Source organism: Mastacembelus armatus, chromosome 22 (genome assembly GCF_900324485.2).
Source record: "Mastacembelus armatus chromosome 22, fMasArm1.2, whole genome shotgun sequence".
Lineage (NCBI taxonomy): Eukaryota > Metazoa > Chordata > Actinopteri > Synbranchiformes > Mastacembelidae > Mastacembelus > Mastacembelus armatus.
Genome location: NC_046654.1, coordinates 14,244,901 through 14,264,473, shown reverse-complemented (window position 1 = coordinate 14,264,473; position 19,573 = coordinate 14,244,901). Strand labels below are relative to the sequence as shown.

At 42.1% G+C, this 19,573-nt stretch overlaps 1 protein-coding gene across 3 annotated transcripts in view; it reads right to left on the bottom strand.

The window, feature by feature from the left end:
• ralgapa2 (Ral GTPase activating protein catalytic subunit alpha 2) overlaps nucleotides 1-19,573 on the bottom strand; it is a 79,885-nt gene that overhangs the window by 30,494 nt on the left and 29,818 nt on the right. For 2 of the 3 annotated variants that reach the window (XM_026300285.2, XM_026300287.2), the window contains exons 21-36: nucleotides 18,666-18,845; nucleotides 17,844-18,037; nucleotides 17,529-17,627; nucleotides 16,771-16,926; nucleotides 12,237-12,365; nucleotides 11,233-11,361; nucleotides 10,877-10,935; nucleotides 10,538-10,646; nucleotides 8,406-8,516; nucleotides 8,073-8,141; nucleotides 7,691-7,828; nucleotides 5,254-5,431; nucleotides 2,978-3,800; nucleotides 2,212-2,283; nucleotides 1,355-1,478; nucleotides 1,077-1,232 (exon numbers count right to left, since the gene is read on the bottom strand). In XM_026300285.2, coding sequence (XP_026156070.1) covers nucleotides 1,077-1,232; nucleotides 1,355-1,478; nucleotides 2,212-2,283; nucleotides 2,978-3,800; nucleotides 5,254-5,431; nucleotides 7,691-7,828; nucleotides 8,073-8,141; nucleotides 8,406-8,516; nucleotides 10,538-10,646; nucleotides 10,877-10,935; nucleotides 11,233-11,361; nucleotides 12,237-12,365; nucleotides 16,771-16,926; nucleotides 17,529-17,627; nucleotides 17,844-18,037; nucleotides 18,666-18,845 — 2,726 coding nt within the window. The remainder of the gene's footprint in view (nucleotides 1-1,076; nucleotides 1,233-1,354; nucleotides 1,479-2,211; nucleotides 2,284-2,977; nucleotides 3,801-5,253; nucleotides 5,432-7,690; nucleotides 7,829-8,072; nucleotides 8,142-8,405; nucleotides 8,517-10,537; nucleotides 10,647-10,876; nucleotides 10,936-11,232; nucleotides 11,362-12,236; nucleotides 12,366-16,770; nucleotides 16,927-17,528; nucleotides 17,628-17,843; nucleotides 18,038-18,665; nucleotides 18,846-19,573) is intronic. The other variant, XM_026300291.2, reaches the window with a different exon arrangement.

Below are 19,573 nucleotides of genomic sequence, written 5' to 3'. Positions count from 1 at the left end.
TGTTGGACTAAAAGTGTTATTTTTAAATTGACAGGGAAACATCCTACTTGGACACAGACAAAACCTATTTCTCATTCCATTTCTTCATACCACTCATCTTTTTCTGAAGCATCCACGCATGTAGCCAGCCTGCCAATTTCTGCTGGGCCTGTGGCTGGTGTGGAGATCTGTGCAATGTGAACATGAGCAATTACAGGAGTTCCTGGTGAAATGGATGGAAGTGGAGTGGCAGCAGACTCCACTCTGGGCATGGCCACCCCTCCAGCGCCTCATTCTGGTCAGCTGAAGTCAAATCTTTACACAGTCTAACTAATTTTTGCAATCACTAAGCCCAGGTTCAGGATGGGCTTGGACTGTGTAGGGGGTTATTTGTGAAATGGAGAGGAGGAGGTCTGCGGAAAACTGGAAGGGGGTTGGATATGAGGAGAGCCTGATGTATTTCCCTTCTCAGCAGGGTGCTGTATGAGAAGATTGGCAGCACGGGCAGGGGCCTTGCGGCTCATTTCTTCGTGCTAACTGCTACTGGTGCACTACAACTCAGAATCCCACTGCAGAACCCAATTGATCGCCCCTGTGGCGGCAGCAGGAATTGGATAAAAGGATCCTGCCGGCATCCGGCCGGCGCCTGCCCTAGCAGGGAGAGCTAATGGCTGAATCCAGGCCCTGGTCACAGCACACAGGGAGGGGGGCAGTGGCTAGCAGAATCATAGTCATTACCACTGCGGCACATGCCCTCTCACTCATGCGCCTGCGACTCTCTACTTCTCAGGCCTGCCTAGCCAGGGTCACTAATCAATGCCCGCACACTGGAATCACACCTCCTGATCACAGCTTAACACAGAGCTGAAGGCTACAACAACATATTGCTCTTGGCAGGAAGGACTATGTAGCTATTTCACTGCATCACACAGGTAAAGTAGTAATTTCTCCCCTTTCTTAATATACCTTTGAGGTATGTAAATAATACAATGTATATATATTAATATAATCAAAATGTCACACACAGACAGAGACTCACCATGTTCATCATAACAGGTTAAAAATGGAACATAAACATAAACAGGATTTTTTGTTACCTTTTTGGTGAGGCAGTCATCTGAATCCGATGGCATGCGCGTGGAGACGTGGAAGATGGCTTCCACAGTGGATGTAGCATAGTAAGGAGCTGTTAGACCTGTGCTGCCATTCCTCTGGAGGCCACCCATAAAGCCACAGTGTGTAGCCAGATCCACCTGAAGGACACATGTTCGAATTAGTATTCTGACCGTACCTGCACATCTGTCTGTGCATATTTAGGCCCTATCAGTGGACATAGCTGTGTCATGTGCTGATTTGAAACTGTGGTTGTCTGCACCTCCCATCCTAGTCCTGACACAAAATCTTCATAGGCCTGACTGCCTGCGCTGTTGGACAAGATGGAGCACTTATCTTCTTGGCCCTCTCCAATGTAGAACACAGCGATCTTGTGTGTCTCCCGACTATGAAACAAAACACAGAGTAGCCAATATTAAAATAACTACGGTAATTGAAAAGATTCTCAGCTACTTAAGATGAAAATGCTTTGAAATGTGAATTCTGTGACTTAAAACATCAAACCTTGCTTAACAAGGTAAATTGTTCATTTAAATCTAAGTAAGCAGTTTAATGAAACCAAAAGAGAACAATGTAAAGCAAGTTTGTCTGCAAATTATTTCCAGTATCTCTCCAGCTTTAACGAGAATGGCATCAAAGCCCACCCCCCCGGACTTTCTCTGTTGCCATGGCAGTGCATCGAGCAGGGGTTGATGTAGGGCACTTTGCATGCTTGAGCACAGGTTGTTATTGCCCAGCCAATTCTGGCCATCTGGGAGAATGAGGTCTAATCCTGAGGGAAGTCTTTAATAAGCTCCTATCATTAGCCATGTGTGGAGTACTTATTGATTGGGCTAAGAGAGACACAGTAGGACAGGACATTAAGAGTGGTAGTGAGAGACTTCCAGGATTGTGATTAGCCAGAGATCATGCAGATTAGGAAATTTGGGGGTGGGAGTAGGGCAACATGATGCTACTTTGAGCAAATGTATGACTTCTAACCTCAGTTAATTTCATTTATGTATAGACAGATTTCCAGCCAGGATAGTGTCAATTAGATGATCATCAGAGGACACTGAAATATAAGGCATTGGTGTTCAAGTTTGACACCAAATTTATTTTGTTTAAAAAAAGTATTACCACTGCCTGGAATCCAGGTTCTTCAGTTCCCTTAAAAGCTTTGAATTTTTCTTCAGCAAATGGAAACTTTTCCTGTTTGACAAAGACAGTCTTAATTAGACATGATATTTTCAGTCTTATTAAAAAGAAGTATATAAATAAATAAATATGTATATATATATATAGATATATAAATATATATCTATATATAGATATATATACATACAGACATATATATCTTTATAACTTAAGTTCTGTCTTGTACTCAAGATCAAAAAAGGCAAAAAAGGCACAGGTGCAAACTGAAATCTCCCACTAGCTGTGTGCATGTTGTACCATCACCATTAAGAGGTGTAAGCTTTTAATTTACGGGGAAGCACTGCAAAGATGTGGCTCTGCAAGGTAGTCCTTAGTGAAAACAGCTGGGCACTTTTACCCTGTGGAGAGGAGATTAAGGCGCTGCAGACTCCAGTGTGCTTTTAACTTTGCTCTTTCTCTCTTTGAGTAACGAGCCAACAAGATGGAGCACTTGCAGATTTCAGTGACTCTGAGGCTGAAGGAAGTAACAGGTTATTCTTAACTCCAGTTCGTGTTTTATTCTTTCTTTTTTCTAACCAGTTACTGGTTTAAGATATATTTCATAAATCGAGAAATGAAAAACTACAGCCCAAGAAAAAAGTAACAGACTACTGTATGACTTCTCACATCTCCACTTCCCTGCTTTCTGCTTCTTTCTCTAGTACAGTGCCAGAATAATCATTATAACCAATTTCAGTTGGTAGGATACCTGCGGTCCCAAGAGTTCATGCCAAGGTCATTAAGCAGCAGCCGACAGAAGTAGAAGGGAGCCTTTGGTTCCTGGTGGGAGGGTTCCCTCTGGCAGGCAGCCCTGAAGCTTACATCAGCATCCCACCTCTTCACTTGCTCCTCCTCCTGCTCAGTCTGACGGAGAATGGCCTCCAAGATGGCACTCTCTTGCTCGAGGTTCATGCCATGGGGTGAGGGGGCTGGCTGGTTGAGTTTGAGTTGTGGTTGTGGCAGGCATTCTGGGCTGCTGTGGCTGAGGTCCTCCAAAAGCTTATTCAGAGCATCCACCTCCTCCTCCTCACAAAAGTCAGGGACTGAGCAATGATTTTTGTATGGTCCTTTTGTTGGAGAGACAGGCTGCTTTCTACTGTGAGTGAGTGTAGTGGGAGTAGAAAGAGGGTGATCCATGGCATGAAAAACTCCCACATCAACAGAGTCTTCCTGTGTGGTGCAGTATAGGATTGTGCCATCCCATGAGTATTTGCCCGAGATGTCTCGGACAATGACTCGAACTTGGGAAGAAGGGTGAGGGGGCTGTCCCACAGTGGGGGTCACGGCAGGGATCTGCAGGTAGGACACCAGCGTGCTGTCATTAAAGACAAACAGCTGCAGGTTTGGGCTTTTAAAGACTTCAGAGGAAAGCTCAGACGACTCCACGTATGGGTTGTCATGGTTTTCGCTCACTAAACTGTGGAGAAGAGCAGGGCCACCACTCAGCGGATGATGGCCCAGATGGTTCACCAGGTGTGTCATCACCATCCGTGCTGTCAGAGGTATCAGCTCCATGTTCCGACGTCGCTTTTCTGGTGGGAAGATTTAGGACAGGTGGATAAAAATACTGAGAGCACCTCTGAAGAAAAATACATGTGAGTGAGTGTAAAATGTATCAAATGGTGAAAGTTTCTGATGGGTTTAGAATAAAGCAACACGTCTTTTATAATACATCCAACACAGAACTTGCTAACCATATTTCAAAAGCCCCACATTTGTGTGCAGACATGCTATCATCTCTTTTAGCTCTTTTTACACAAAGCCAAGTCTCATTTATGATTACTAATAGGGGTACTTTATTCGTTTCTCACAATAGCTTGGTCAGCACACCTCTAAGTAGGTAGCATCTAATCATGAGAGAGAACTTTGAAAAGCCCATAGAGTCTTCTTACAATGGACAAGCGTTCAGACTAGTCGAGTGCTAATGAGAACCAACGTCTTTACAGGATGGTGAATAGGACTCTACTCAGTGAATTGCATTTATGTAAATGTACAGGTTTTTTCTCCCAAGTGAAAGGCACGCTGCGCTTTTTTCTGCAGTGATGTGGGAAAAACAAGAAGATGCACTCTTGCATTGTGACAGTGCTATCAATACCATCATCCCCCATCAAAGTGGAGAAAGCTCTTTAGAAAGCAGGCCAAGCTGTATTAGAGATGTGCTGGCCCTTTGATGTGACTTGATCAATATGAGGAGGGAGTATGAATATAACTAGGCCGGCACTCTTTGGTTTGCCCTTTTGATAGTGTTTTGTTATTTCTAGTAAGACTCGATGAAGCAGTGCGCCAAAAAGCAAAGGTGTGGTGAAATTTTCCAGGCAAACGCTGTGTTTAAATGGCTTACATTGTTTCAGTAGACATATGCACTGTGCATTTGGACTTAAAGGACTTTTTTGAAGTTGAGGACATGGGGGAGAGAGGAATACATTGCCTAATGGAATCACAAGGTCACAGAAAAGAAGAAAAAAATATTACATTTTTATCCAAACCCCATAATGGGTCTTCTCTCTAGGACTGAGCACTAATGTGAACATTCCATCCCTGTGATGGCTGATTTCCTTTTCATACTTTTAATAAGATATTGACATTTAATGGAGAGCTTCCAAATGGATGGTCTACTTAGAGTTTGCTTTTCACTGTAATTTTGGGATTTTTCTAGGGGAAGAATATATGTCTCTGTAGTCTGTAAGTACAGTATGGAGCTGAAATGAAGCAGTGTATACAGAATGCTCAGAGATGGCCATCTTGGGATTAGTTGTGATGTGACAGTGGACACTCAGCGCTAACTCATTGTTTTTAATATCTTGTGCATGTGTAGTCATATATACAGACACATGCACACATATAATACAAGCAATAAATTCAGGGTCATTGTATAATCTGCCAGCCCGGGGTCATCTTTCACACACATGGTTATAAAAAGGGCATCAGGACGACTTCTGTTCTCCCGCTGTGGACACAGAGGTAACCACATCTACGTGTCCTTACCTTCAGCAACGGTGAGCAGGTTGCTGAAGTCAGTGCTGGAAGTATGGGAGGATGGCAGCTCAAAGTTCTTAACCTGACCCAACAGGAGGTCATAGTCAGTGGACAAGTCTGACATGCTGAGGAGGTAGTGGCTCTGTTGGGTGTGCAGATTAGAGCCGGACACACAGCAGTGCAGCACCTTAGGAACGGGACAAAAATGACAGGATTTAGTGATTCTGACCAGGTTACTAGTGACAGTGAAGGGCATTTTGATGACTGAGCTTGAACATGTAAAGACACAACCCTATTATATATGATGGGCTCTGGCAGAGGATGCATTGTTGCTCCTGCAGGACACTATGACAAGGGAATGTATGGTCTATTTACTTCATATGACAATGGTGGGACTGAGAGTGAAAAAAGAGGGTCTTTATAGCCACTAATCCATTTCTCGTGTGATGTGTGAGTGTATCGATCTACATAACAGATGGCAGAGCATCCGTTGGCAGGGCTAGATAAGGCGCACTGGGGCAGTTGATTACAGCCATTGGACAGGTTTACACTGTTTGATTTAATTAAGACTTTATCCTTGTGCTCAGCTCCCACCACAAACATGTAGGCTCAGTCACACACATGCACACCTGTATACTGTATAATCTGAGTGGAGGTAAGGAGCTGCATATGAGGGGTTGAAACATATGCCTAATGTATGCAAATGATGGGGCCTCTCATTCAGAGTGGAGTAACTTGGGTAAAGCCATGCAAAGGATAATCCCATTCAGTCCACACATACGCTCACACTTGGCTGAGAGACGCCCAGAGAGGCAGGCTGGCCCTGCCATCTGAAACTGTATTGTGTGGCGCAATGTAGACAGTATGTGGATGATTCTACAGAGCAGACCTCTGGGTGCATGGGGGAGGGACTGAAGACTCAATGTTGAAAAGGCCTGAATCAAACAGCTGCTACACCAAACCCCCAAAGAGCTTCCTCTATGGAGAGGTGAAGAGACAGAAAGGGAGGGGCAAAACCCACGGCTGTGCTTGACAACTAAGTGACTGCACTCTACATAGCAACAGTTCCTGGAAGCTAACACACAGTAAAACACGCACATGTAGTTAGAGGGGCACATATTGTATGGATACATGAGTATGCCTATGTACACACGTAAATCAAATTATAAAAACACAAGAAGAGGCATACAGGTGCGCTTGTGTGCAAATGTACCTATCCTTGCTCTCCCTGTTTCACCCCCTCTCATACAAACACACTCACAGACAGAGGGCTGGTGCAGCTGAGAGAGCAGATGGAGAAGCTTGAGCAGAACTCCAGTAAACCAGTGAGGTCTAGTGCAGTGCTGCTTTTTACAATAATATGCATGCTGTCAATCACCAGAAACAACTTTTCTCAGTTTTCTCATCATCTCTGGATTAAGAAGAGGATGGGAACCTTTACATTTGCTGTGTAAATATACTGTGCTAGAACATTTGGTGGTTTAGAGCTGGACACGTTTGAGGCTTTTTATAACATATAGCACTGTAAATACGGGTAACTGAAGCATGAATTAATAATAAATGAATGGACACTCAGCTACCTTGTCAGTGTCACATTCTGGGCAGTGATGGAATAAAAGAGAGGTATTTTCTATTAGAGAGGTTATTCTCTGCTTGGTAGAGATAATAATTACCATCCAGTGTGTCTGTGGAAATGTATAGATTTTGTCAAACCTTGTGATGCCTTGCTTAATATATTATTTCCAATAAAACCCAGAGGGCGCATGCCTTTTGTCTGCTGATAGACAACCAATCATGCCTAATTGTCTTTCCTTTCATAGCAGCTGCAGTCGCTCTCATATTAAGAAATATTCCATTCAAATCTCCAGGACAAGCATTTATTGCATGAGCTTATCAAGTGGACAAAGAGTCCTGTTTGAATAATTGGACCATTTCTTATCAGGGGTGACATCCTTACAATGATCTGCCGTTGACCGCATCTGCCTAGTCAGAAGGGAATGAATAATACCTCATTCATTTGTGTCTGATGCTTGGCCCTCATCCTGAGGGTCAGCCCATAAAATAAGGGGGTTATTGGGGACAAATATAGAGAAAAAGATTTGATACTGAATATTTTCCCTGTGTAAATAAACACAGTATATGATATTACAAGGTAAATTGTGATGGTTTCCTGCATATGATGCATGCATCAGCTAGCATCAACATCTCAACTGGCGGGTGCTTCTATGCTGTTGTGCCACTATAATGTTAAATGAGGCATAGTCATGAGGTCACAGTGGAGGTGAGCCTAATTAAAGTGGCAAGCCCATGTGGTAGGTTGGGGGGGGGGTGACACAGTTGAAGTTGTTGTGTCTCGGGGCAACGCCTAAGCAGTCTGTGGTAAAGTGACTTCCTTCACATCTGTTTGTTGTAACTGGAACTCTCAGCTGTCAGTGAGGTTACCCACCCTGTATATGTAGTCCAGGAGTGGGGCCTTGTGGGATGTGCGGTCCTCCGCTGAAGGCATGGTGATGGGTTCCAACAGCAGACTCAAAGGAACAGCCATGCACCAGTCCAACAGGCACAGCAGCAGTGACACCAATAACTAAGGAGGCAAAGAAAAACAGAGAAGTCGCTTTTTCATCATCACCAAAATAACAATGTTTTGTTAATATGAACAGAGAGGTGAGAGATTCAGAGAGAAAATCCAAAGACAGAGGAAGGTAAAGAGGCAAAGAGAACAAAACACTTCAGTCAAAACATTCCTCTGCAAATGCATCATTCCAACATGATAGATCAAGGGCCTTTAGATCTCAGTCATTTCATGTGCCCCCCTTTCCAACATGTACCTTTTTGTCTGCTTCCACAGTTGAGTGCTCTGCGCTCGGCAACAAAAAGGCTATTGTGGCCACAAAGATCTGTGTTGGGACAAATCAAGGAGAAAGATAATTGGATGACACACTACCATTCATCAGCTGAGTCAAGGCTGCCTGCTAAAATGGATACCACAGGATATAGAGTACACAACACATATGCACAAGTACTGCTAAGATGTGTATTTAAAAGCAAAAATGACCTCATGGGAATATCTTATCTCACTTATAATATGTTCACCAAGGCCTCTGATGACTGTTGGAAATTCAGTGACCATGAGTGTGACCGTGTGTGTACGTGTGTCTGACCTCAATGATTTTCTTCGGCAGAGTGGGCTCCAACATCTGGAGATGTTCCCAGTGACAGATAAGCATCTGAAACACGTCACAAGCTACTTGAGCCACGGCTTTGTTCCCAAACTGGACAAACAAACAAGAAAACAGGACAAGAGCTGATTAACAATATAGTTCTTTTTGTCCTCTGGAAAATAAGTAGCAACAACAACAAAGAAAAAGTGATAGATATTAAGCAATTATTTGTATATTATACATGTACATTTTTGAGCAGAATGTTTCACATTTGGTAGAGCAGAATGGTGGATGAGTGGTTAGCACTGTTGCCTCACAGCAAGAAGGTTGTGGGTCCGCAACCCGGCCTTTCTGTGTGGCGTTTGCATGTTCTCCCTGTGCTTGTGTGGGTTTTCTCCAGGTACTCTGGTTTCCTCCCACAGTCCAAAAACATGTATGTCAGGTTGATTGGTGACTCTAAATTGCCCATAGGAGTGAGTGTGAGTGTGTGAGGTTGTTTGTCTCTATGTGGCCCTGTGATGGACTGGTGACCTGTCCAGGGTGTACCCCTGCCTTTCACCCAAAGAGAGCTGGGATAGGCTCCAGCAGATCCCTGTGACCCTGGTTAAGGAATAAGCGGGTATAGAAAATGGATGGATAGATGTTTCACATTTATCGTGTGAACAAAACAATAATTCACTGGAAGTCCATTCATGTCAGCTGACTGAACATACAGTATCTGTATGTAAGTAAACATCCCAGCTTTTTCACTGCTTTTCTAATAATGTGATTTTATTAAGAGCAGCTCTTCCCCATTACAAAAAGAAAACAAGAAGGTTACTTGGTAAAAGCAAATCTCTTCTTACTGGTCTCCCTTAGTAGTGATTTGTTCGTAGGGAAGAAATTGTACTGTTACTATTGAGATGTGGCTGCTACTTGAACTCTGGGAAATATTGATGTCAGCTGTAATCTGCATTAACTGGTGACTTCTGAGGCTGGTAACTCTGAATGAATTGCTGTACACTGGAGATAACGCTCGGTTTTCCTTTCCTACATCTAAAATATGAAACATTTTGTTTAATACTTTTCTGCTTCCTACATAATTCAATATGCATAATTTATGTTATCTGTATTAATCTCCAACGTAAAAAATAAAAAAAAAACAAGAAAAGACACTGAGCGAGATGCGTCCAAAGTTTCCACTGCTACTGTAAATTCTACAGTCAAAGGGACACTGCTGATCAAAGACGTGTTTGGAAAAGTTCAGGCACACACTGGCGACAACAAAATTCAGAGTAATTTCACTTAAATTTAGCTTTTCACTTACTTTTTCAGATAATCAGCATAATTTAATTTCCACTTCAAACCATGGTTCATTTTCTCCTGACTCACTGAAGGAAAGAATTGAGCTGTTGACAATTTTCTTTCAAATGTGGATTTCTTCAGTGATTTGAAATTCTTTGTGGAGAAATTGAATTTCCCATTTCTTCCAGCTGAATGCCTCTCAACATGTAACAAGGGCAGACAATGTGGGGAGTGCAGAAATGGCCAAACACAAAAAGGGGCCCTGAGAGTTCAGCACCTGCTTTTAGAAAAGAGACTCTCAGTGCCACTCTTCCCCCCAGATCCCCCACCCAGCCTATACCCTCTATTTTGGGGCTGGCTGAGTCTGTGTGTCAAGTTGTACAGAGGAGTGATTACTGCTCCATTAGAGGGGAGGGGGGGGGGGGGGGGGGGGGGGGGGGGTTGCTCGAGCAGGAAGCAGGGAGATGTTGCTGCTTAAATTGGCCCACATCCACTGAGAGCGAGCAGCCTGGAAATTACGCCACCGCCCCAAACCCTTTTCCATAATATAGAAAAAAAAAAAAAAACAGCCTCCTCTGGTTCTCCGCATCTCTTCACTCAGAGAAAGAGAGGTCTCTTCCAAATGCTTTATTCTCACACCTTTTCTGTCCCTGCTAGGTTGAAATTGTTTATGTAATCAGCTACCATTTTTCTAGGAGCTAAACACTACAGGGTGTAAAACAAAAAAGACTGCAGAAATCTATCTAATAGTGTATGTTGAAAATCAAACCGTACACCAGTTACTAGGTGTCAAACAGTAACTGTATATGTGATGCAATGAATCTTCCTTGCTTCAGAAGACCACTGACCTTCAGTGTCACTCCCAAAACATTGATGGCATCTTTAACCTGGTCGTGGATGTTCTTCTGCATTAGTTCCTCACACACCCACAGCCCCAGGCCACACACTGCAATGCACCTGAGTGACAGAAGCAGTTATGATTTTAAATAGGACAGATGTATTCAGGAAACCATCCTAATATTAAACTTCAGGACAAAACTAATATTTTCATAATAGACTTTAAAAGGATTGCACAGATGATATCAATTAGCTTTTCTTAAACACAAATGTATCTAAAAACACTTTTATATCAAATGAAGATAATAATAATAATAAAAAAAACCACATTGCTAATGTTGCTATCATACCTGGCCCCTTCACAGTGTTCCTTTGTTGCCGTTTCCAGCAGGATGTTGACCAGATAATCCTGAGCAGCAAAGACAATACAACAGCATCACTACATGCTTGATATTACAATACAGTACACTGACTTAATTTAATGTTGAGAAAAATCTAATATAAGACTTGGGCGTCAAACTGATTATATCTTATGATCCTAATGTTCACATTCTAGGAGAAATGTGTGCAAATCTTACAACAACCACCACCAAGATATGACTTAATATTCTTTTTACTACAAAGGACCAGTCCACTTACAGTTTGTGAGCTGTTTTTTTTAGATGTTATTACATTATTCTGAGTATGGTGCATGTTGATCATATACCTTTATATCCTCTTTGCCTACAATAGTGTCATCAGAGCCAGGCACATGCTGAAGTATAGGAATCTGGAGGTAAAGGTTTGGGAAACACACGAGGGAGCCCAGGATTGTCTGAGCCTCCATCCTCGGAGCCTGCCAGTGGTGAGAAAAAAAAAAATAACACTATCATTAATTCCCTAAAGCTACATGGAAACAAGTCACTTCCAGGGAAGAGGAAGCACGCTATCCAGGGAAAAAGGATTGAAAGGATCCAGCATAATTCATTTCGTCCTTATTCATGATTTTGTTGATGTTCAGCAGAATCTCTTGACACATGGTGGGTGTTGGACAACAAAATGATTAATTCAATACATGACTGACACAGTTGTAAAGCAGATTATACATGTTGCACCTCATGAGCTTCTATCATAATGAAAACAGACAAATATATATACTATGAGATATTTAATTAAGTGCTAAAAGAAATAGCACATTGTTAATTGTGGTTATCTGACTGGTCTGTCAACTTAGGCTGTACTAAATGTTCCAAGTCCTGCACAATGATTGCATCACAGTACTTGTATTATTTTAATGGCAGAGGAGACATGCCTAGTGTTCAAAGACTGTAACTGCAAACATATTTGGTTTCCAAAATTCATCAAACATGAACACATATTAAAACATAACACTTCTGAGCACACAGGTAAATTAACTAACTTATCATTTCGAATTAACTCTCTTTGCTTCCTGAGTTTTTGTTTGGAACATTAAAATATCAAAATCAAGTCGAATTCACAGGGAATAGGTCTGTCACTTGTGCAATAAACTTTTAATTCCCAAGGATGGACGAAGTCAAAACTAAGCAAAAAAATCATTTGTGGTTTTCAAGTAAGTTAGTTGTTCAATCATACATTAAGCAGAGCAATGAAAGAAGTATGGATTTTTGTCCACCAAGATTGCATTTTCAATTTTCTTCTAATGAAAATAAATGTCAAAAAGTTACAAAATTTCAGAAAATTATCATGTACCTCTGAGGAGTCAGAGCTGAGAACGCAGGCGGCCGCAGTGATGAAATCTCCAATCAGCATGGTGAAGCCTGGAAGGCCGAGGAAGAAGAATCGAGGAGAGCACGAGCGGATGATGGTGTTCAAAACGTCCTAATGACAAGCATGCACACAGACACACATCAATAAATGTTAATATGAGGCAAGCCATGTCCACATGGATTTTCCTGGGGTTTTTTTTTTTAATTTTTATTATTAACAAGTAACTTGATGTAGGAATAAATCATCCAACAGTAGATTTATTGTTACAATGTTTTTAGAAAATATTCAGACCCCTTTATTTTGTGCACACCTATTGTGTAGTAGATTTCATTTTAAGTGGATAATACTGTCATTTTGGCACTTACTAAGCCATAATGGGAATAAAGGTGAAAATGTGTTTTTATAATTTTTTGCATGTATTAAAATTGAAAATACAAAAAGTATTCAGACTTTAAATGCATTACGTCGTAAAAGCCCCTTTGGCAAAAATTACAGCATCGAGACTTCCTGGGTAATTCTCTACAAGCTTTGCACACCAGGATTTGGGCCCATTCTTGAAAATCCTCTCACATTTTATCAGATTGGATGAGAAGCATCTGTGAACTGCTGATCTTCACAGATACATGATATGGGCTTTATGACTGGGCTTTGGCTGGACCAGTCATAAATGACTGGGCTTTGGCTGGACCAGTCAGAAAGTTGTTCTGAAGCCAGTCCAGCATCATCTTGGCCTCATGCTTTGGGTCTCTGTCGTGTTGAAATGGTCGTGCCAGTCTCATGTGCACTCTGCAGCAGACTTTCTTCAAGGACCACTCTGTATTTGGCAGCGTTTATAGTTCCCTCAACTCTGACCAGTCTCCCTGTCCTCAGTGGCAGCTCATAGGACGATGCTGTCTCCACCATTGTTCAACATAGGGATGGTATTAGCAGATGATGAGCAGTGCCTGGTATTCACCAGACATAGAGACTAGAGTTCTGCTCAGAAACCTTTTTTTATCTCATCAGACCAGAAAATCTTTTCCTCGTGTTCCCAGAGTATTTTAAATGATGTTTGGGAAACTCTAAGCATGCTGTGACATGCCTTTTACTCAAAGTGGCTTCCGTCTAGGCACTCTACCATAAAGGTCTGATTGATGGAGTGCTGCTGAGATTGTTGTCCTTCTGGCAGGTTCTCCCATCTCTACGGAGGACTTCTAAAGCTTGGTTAGAGTGACCATTTAAAATTAACACAACAAAGTGTGCAAAAGTGAAGGGATCTGAATACCTTCTGAAGCCACTGTAGATGGGATTTTTGCATTTGGTGTGAGTGAGGGGGAGAAGTGACAGAAGTATTTTGTAAATGGGCCACCATGTGAGAGAGACTGGAGGGAGAAAGCTTTTTCCTCCAACAGGTGTTGGAGTGTTGAGAGGGGTAAGGCACTCAACAGTACATGTCACCAAAGGACATGTAAAGAAAAAACAGGGTTGGCAGAGACAGCGACAGAAGCAGCAGATGGATTGTTCACAGAGGATAAGAAGTACAAAAGACCTCATCTTTCATGAGTCATATGTATATACACACACACACACAAGCAAACCTGTAATTAAAGCCAGAGACAAGGTATTGTTTTACTGAGGTACAGGCAGCTCAGTGGCAGATGGGTGCTCTTTCAATACTGACATATGTTGTACTGCAGAGAGCTCTGCACAAACTGCTCAAGCATGTTAGACAAGAGCATAAAAGTGTTTTACAGGTTTCCCATTCTATATTTAAATAGCAAAGCTGGAGCGAAGAGGCTGATTTATTTACACTTCACCAACGGACGAATATACTCCTTACAGGAAAAAAAAAAACCTCACATTGGTATGAGAATTCAGTATGTATGTGAGACAGGGGGTTTGTTGCCTCGCTTATCTGAGACATGCGTGTGCATGTTTGTGTACAAAGGCAAGGTCCAGGCTAGAAACACCTGCCTCCTTGGCCATAAACTTGTGCAAATCGGACAGTTCAAACATGAGCCTGTTTCTAGCTGAACCGAAGGGCACTTTAGCAAACATATAAGCACACAATTTTTCTCTCTCACTCTCTCTCTCTCCCTCACTCACACATATGCACACAGACGCACACTGTACTATCTATTTATCTCTGACAGTAATCACCTGAAGCTTTGGTAAACAGGGCATGCAGGTGAACAAAAGAGGAATAGAATAAGAGGCAACAAGTAGGAAGTCAAACCAACACGATACACTGCATGTGGAAAATTGGTGGGACGAGCTTTAGGACGGAGGGCCCATTTTACCTTCATTTTGCTGGTAATTGACCTCTGAAACACAATGTGCAGTGCAGTCAAAGGTAATTAACATGCAACAAACTGTTGCTTGATTGCCTGAAATGAGCAGTTTAGAGGAGGCCACGAAAGCAGAATGCAAAGTGTTTTCTATTGTACATGTAAGTAGAGGGACCCTGATTCGAGGTGTGTATAGAAATGGGAACTGAGCTCCACATGTGGCTGTGGAATGGCCCCTAAATCAACAAAAGGTGCATTAATGTAACTCTGAATACAGCCACCTCATGCCTTTTCATTTAACCTTGTCTACAGGAAAACAGACGCTGTCCACCTGCTGGCCCCAGGGGTGACAGAGTTCATTACATCCCTCCACACAACATCGGAAAATTCTTTTCTCATTTTACTAAACATGGATGCTTCCAGTTACCACTATCATCACTATTAATATGTGGGGTCCCCATTACAAGATGTTAGAATGGGATGCAGCCCACCTGAATAAATATCAGGTGAGAGGTTTAATTAACGTCGCTCTGAGGTCAAGTGTCACACTTTAATCTGACAGTAGATAAATTATACAAGACCTCTCTCTTCACAAAGAGACAAATTAAGTTAAGAACGAGCCACTTTTGCTCTGTTTTCTTTCAACTATTCAAAATGAATGGTAAAAAAATAAAAAGCCATAACTGAGTGCACTAATAAACAATATGCTGTTCATTCATAGTTTCCAGATAGCAGACCTATAAAGTATTGCTAATGTACTGAGACCACGTCTTTCGTGCCACCAGTGACTAAAGAATGGCAAGACAACACTTAGCACGACCTCAGTTGTCATTTCCCGTTAAGTTGGGTTGGCTTTAATGGTGAGGATTTACTGAGATTCTCATACTGTCTACAGAACGTGGCTGTTTAAATCAGATTTTATTACTTCACAAGCAGAAATCCTAAAGAAAATGTCCAAGCTACAAGCATAGAGTATTTTAATATATGTGTGTACAGTACATACTGTTTGTAAAGTCCAACACTAAAATCAAACAGCATGTTTTACTAACTGCACATACACAATCAGATTATTTTGGCTACTTTTATCATGTAAACTAATTAAACAATCAGTGTACAAAAGATGAGACTTAGAAAAATATGTATGATGGTTTTAGAAAAGTATATGCTTTTTCCTTTTTTGGGTGGGGGTGTAGGCATAGAGAAAAGGAAGAGGGGTGGGGAGTGAGCACTTTCTTATGCTAAGCAGGCGCGCGGCTGTCCTCTATTGTGTGGCGTGAGGACTCTTTTCTCCAGCCAATTTGAGCATGCTTCAGTGGCCAGCCTGGCTATGGCCCCCCGATGCATTATACAGAGCCACAACAAAAGCTGGAGAATGTTGCCTCGTCCCTCTCTGTGCCCCCCTCATTGCTCTACTCTGCACTACGTTCCCCAGGCTCCCTCCCGCTCCTTCACACACTCGTAAGCACACAGGCAGGCAGGCCAGCCTACTATGGGCCCCTGGCCGACGTGTCAGTCTAACGGAGCGCGACAGACGTCAATCCTTAATTAATCACGTATACGCGGCAGGGGCTCAAAACATTATTTAACGACATGGAAAACATTCTAATAAGCTTGTCGCACTGCCAAGGCGCAATAGAAACCCAGCCAGGAGGGCATATACACACACATACTTAAAACACCCTACACCCACATGCACCATTGTGCGTGCCTGCCCTTTGTTTTGAGGGACTCCATTCATCTCCACTCAGATTCATCTAGAAGGAACGTAGCAAGGCAAGATTTAAATACAAGGAAGGGTGTGGCTAAAAGACGTGAAAGATGCCAAGCAGCATTCTTCACCACCAACGATTGGCAGATAGTTTTCAAAATAGAGCGTCAACAATCATACATTGCAGTGCATCTCTATGAGCCCTGTCCTCACTCCCATCAGTAACAGTCCTCACGCTGATCCCAAATACCTCTGATTGGTACCGACACATGATTAGGTGCACGTCCTCAATGATAAGTCAAGTGCTTGCTTCAATTATGCTAAAAATCAACAGGTCAATAAGAATCACTGAGTCATAACAAAATGGCACATTACATAAGAAAAAAGTAGATGGCAAATTGGCAGCTACAAATAATTGTTTTCCAGTTTTTCAGACAGGGCCAGTGCACACGCCAGACACACGTTTGAGTAGAGTGCCATCTAATGTCGATCGTAGGAGATCTACTGAGAACTTTACTGAGGTGCCACCTGCTGACTGTACCTGGTCGTTGCTGGTGAAGCCCTTGTGCATGATTTGGTAGAGGTGCACCAAGAAATCACTGTTGGGGAGCACATCCTGGTGCCTGGTCATCATCTCACAGATCAGCTTGTAGGCCTGCAACTTGCCAGACTTGTACTCTGCTGGCAACATGGTGGCCTGTGGAGTATAGAGAGCTGCTGTGATCAGAAAGGTTATGAGGAGTCAAAGACATAGTTTCCACCTAACATGGTGAAGAGTGGTTAAAATAAGTTGATTTTTGTCCAATGTATTCCACAGTGAGGAAACTGGTGGAATCGGTTAGAAAGAAAACAAATTCAACATGAACACAGATACCGTTTTCCATTGATTAGGCAAACTACACATTTAGAGTTTGACTTAAATAAACAACACTGTTTTATGGATGTGCTACAACAATACTATTGGATAATGGTTAATTTGTGTGTTAAAGCTAGCCATTAAATCCTGTTTATCATTTGTTGCTGCCGCAGGAAATGTAATCATACTGTTTGCTGACCATTAGAGGATTCTCCTGGGAAAACATCTATCAGATTGACAAACAGATGATGCAGATGTACTGATGAAGCTGAAACAATTAAAATAACTACACTGTCCATAGAAAATGCCGTGGATTATTATTTTTAGGACACAACATATCCTATATACTGAACATATGTTAAAAAAAATAACACAATCTCATTTTGTTATTAGTATAACTTCTTCTCTGAGTGTGGCGTGCTGTTCTTATGTGTTGTTAGTACCCTGAAGAGCCAGGAGGCAAGCATTCGAAGAGGGGGGATGAAGGCAGGCTGGGGAGGAGAGGACTGGTTGTCCACACTGATCCCAAGGTTGTCCCGGATCTGCAAACACACATCTAACTTCATTCAATGTACATACTTACGGTAATTAATGTAATATATCTGAACACTTAAAATCAATCATCATTTTAAAGAAGGTCACTGAGTACTTAGATATGATGGCAGTAATTTCTTTGTAAAAATGGGTTTATATTTTTCTCATTTGAGGTAATAAAATACTTCATACAGTTATGGCTGGTTTTTGCCTGCCCCCCTTACCTTGGCAAGCTTGTGCCAGAGTTCATAGAGATAACAAAACACCTTGGCATGGATTTTGGGGCACCGAATGCTGTTGACATCTCCCAAGATGCCCAATATCCTCCGCCAAAGTACAAAAGCTGAATCAGCATGCCAACCAGTCAGGGTCCCACCAGCAATGATGCTCACATCATCAGCCAGACACTCACTGCTGTCTGCATGGTCAGAGAGAGAGTTAGAAGTGGTTTAGGTCAGATAACAAATTATATGGCGACATCCGTATGTGTAGCTGCTGGTACCTACTAAATCCAATTTAATTTTATTGAGGGCATAGGATTCAGTCAACAGAAGTCAACGACCTTTTCTAAAAACATTTTTTGAGACATGTTTGTAATATTTAAAATAAAGCCTCAAGGCCATCCTGTCAGAATATGAGCTGCTGTTGACCAAATCCTTAGTCATTTTCCAAAATGCATCCAGCACTATGATCTTTGTCCAGTAAAACCAGTCAAAGAACTGAAATACTTTTGGGAAACCTGCACAAGTCACATGCATTATCAAAAGAACTCAGGCTGAATTATAAGAGGACAGTGCCACCTAGTGGGTAGCAGAAGGGCAATGCTCAAAGACCTGGAAAAGACAGAAATGGAAAGTGCAGATCCGGGGTGATTTTCAGCTCTTTCAGCAAAAATTATAGACAAAAATAAGAATCTGTCAAATGGGAGAAAGAACATAGTGGAAGTACAGGTATGTCTGAAAGATACAGTACGATATAGAAAATGAAGAGTAAATGGTAAATGAGGGTTCTATGGTATATGATGAGTAGCAGCTAAGTAGCAGTACCCAAGTGGTGTGGCATGTGTAAGACAGACTGATGCATGGTGTCGTCCAGTGGGCAGTCCCGTGGGCACTCTGTGTGCACCAGCAGGGCTGGTGAGGCAGGGGGGTTCTGGGGGTAGTGGTAGTGGTTGTGGTGGTGGTAGAACGGGTGTGCGGAGTGGGGAGGAAGGGCACAGTCAGGACCTAAAAACGACAAGGGTAAAGGGATAAAGTGGGTTTGAGGAAGGGAGTACAGGGACTAAGGAAGGTTGACAAGTTCAGGGGGATTACAATGTAGAATAACAGGAGAAGTTCACAAACAAGGGTGGGAAGAACCAAGGCGTAACAACAACCTCTGCATCAGTAATGATGGAGCCGGGAAACTAAAACCTGAAGGGTTTAAAGCCGAGGAAAAAAAACATTATTTTCCTACAAGAATACAGAGTATCATTATCACTATCCCTAACAAATCTTACAGTCCTGTGTAAATCAAACCGTAGACCACAGGTTATTTTCTTTTCAAAAAATTCCCAATTCAGAAACACACAAGCTGTCAGCAGCTTTAAAAGATTAAATGGCTTAGACGAAAAAGGTACTGCAACAGAGAGTGACAACCAGGTCAAGTTTCTGTGCCGAGTCACTTTACCCACCTATGATTAATCCATCAAGGGTGAGGTTATTAGCAACCAAAAGCCCAGCTGGATGGATCAAACCTCAGATGAACCTGCAGAGCTCCTGAACTCTTTTAAGTGATTTTCCTCTATGCAGAATATTTACTTCGTATTGCTCTACGCAATTCAGTCAAGACAGTCTTCCTCAATAAAATTTAGGTAATTGATCATCATATTCCCTTTTAACAGATAACAGATTCTGTAATTGCCTCTGTAGGATTTGCACTGTTATCGTATGAAACCTAATTCATGTTAAGACAT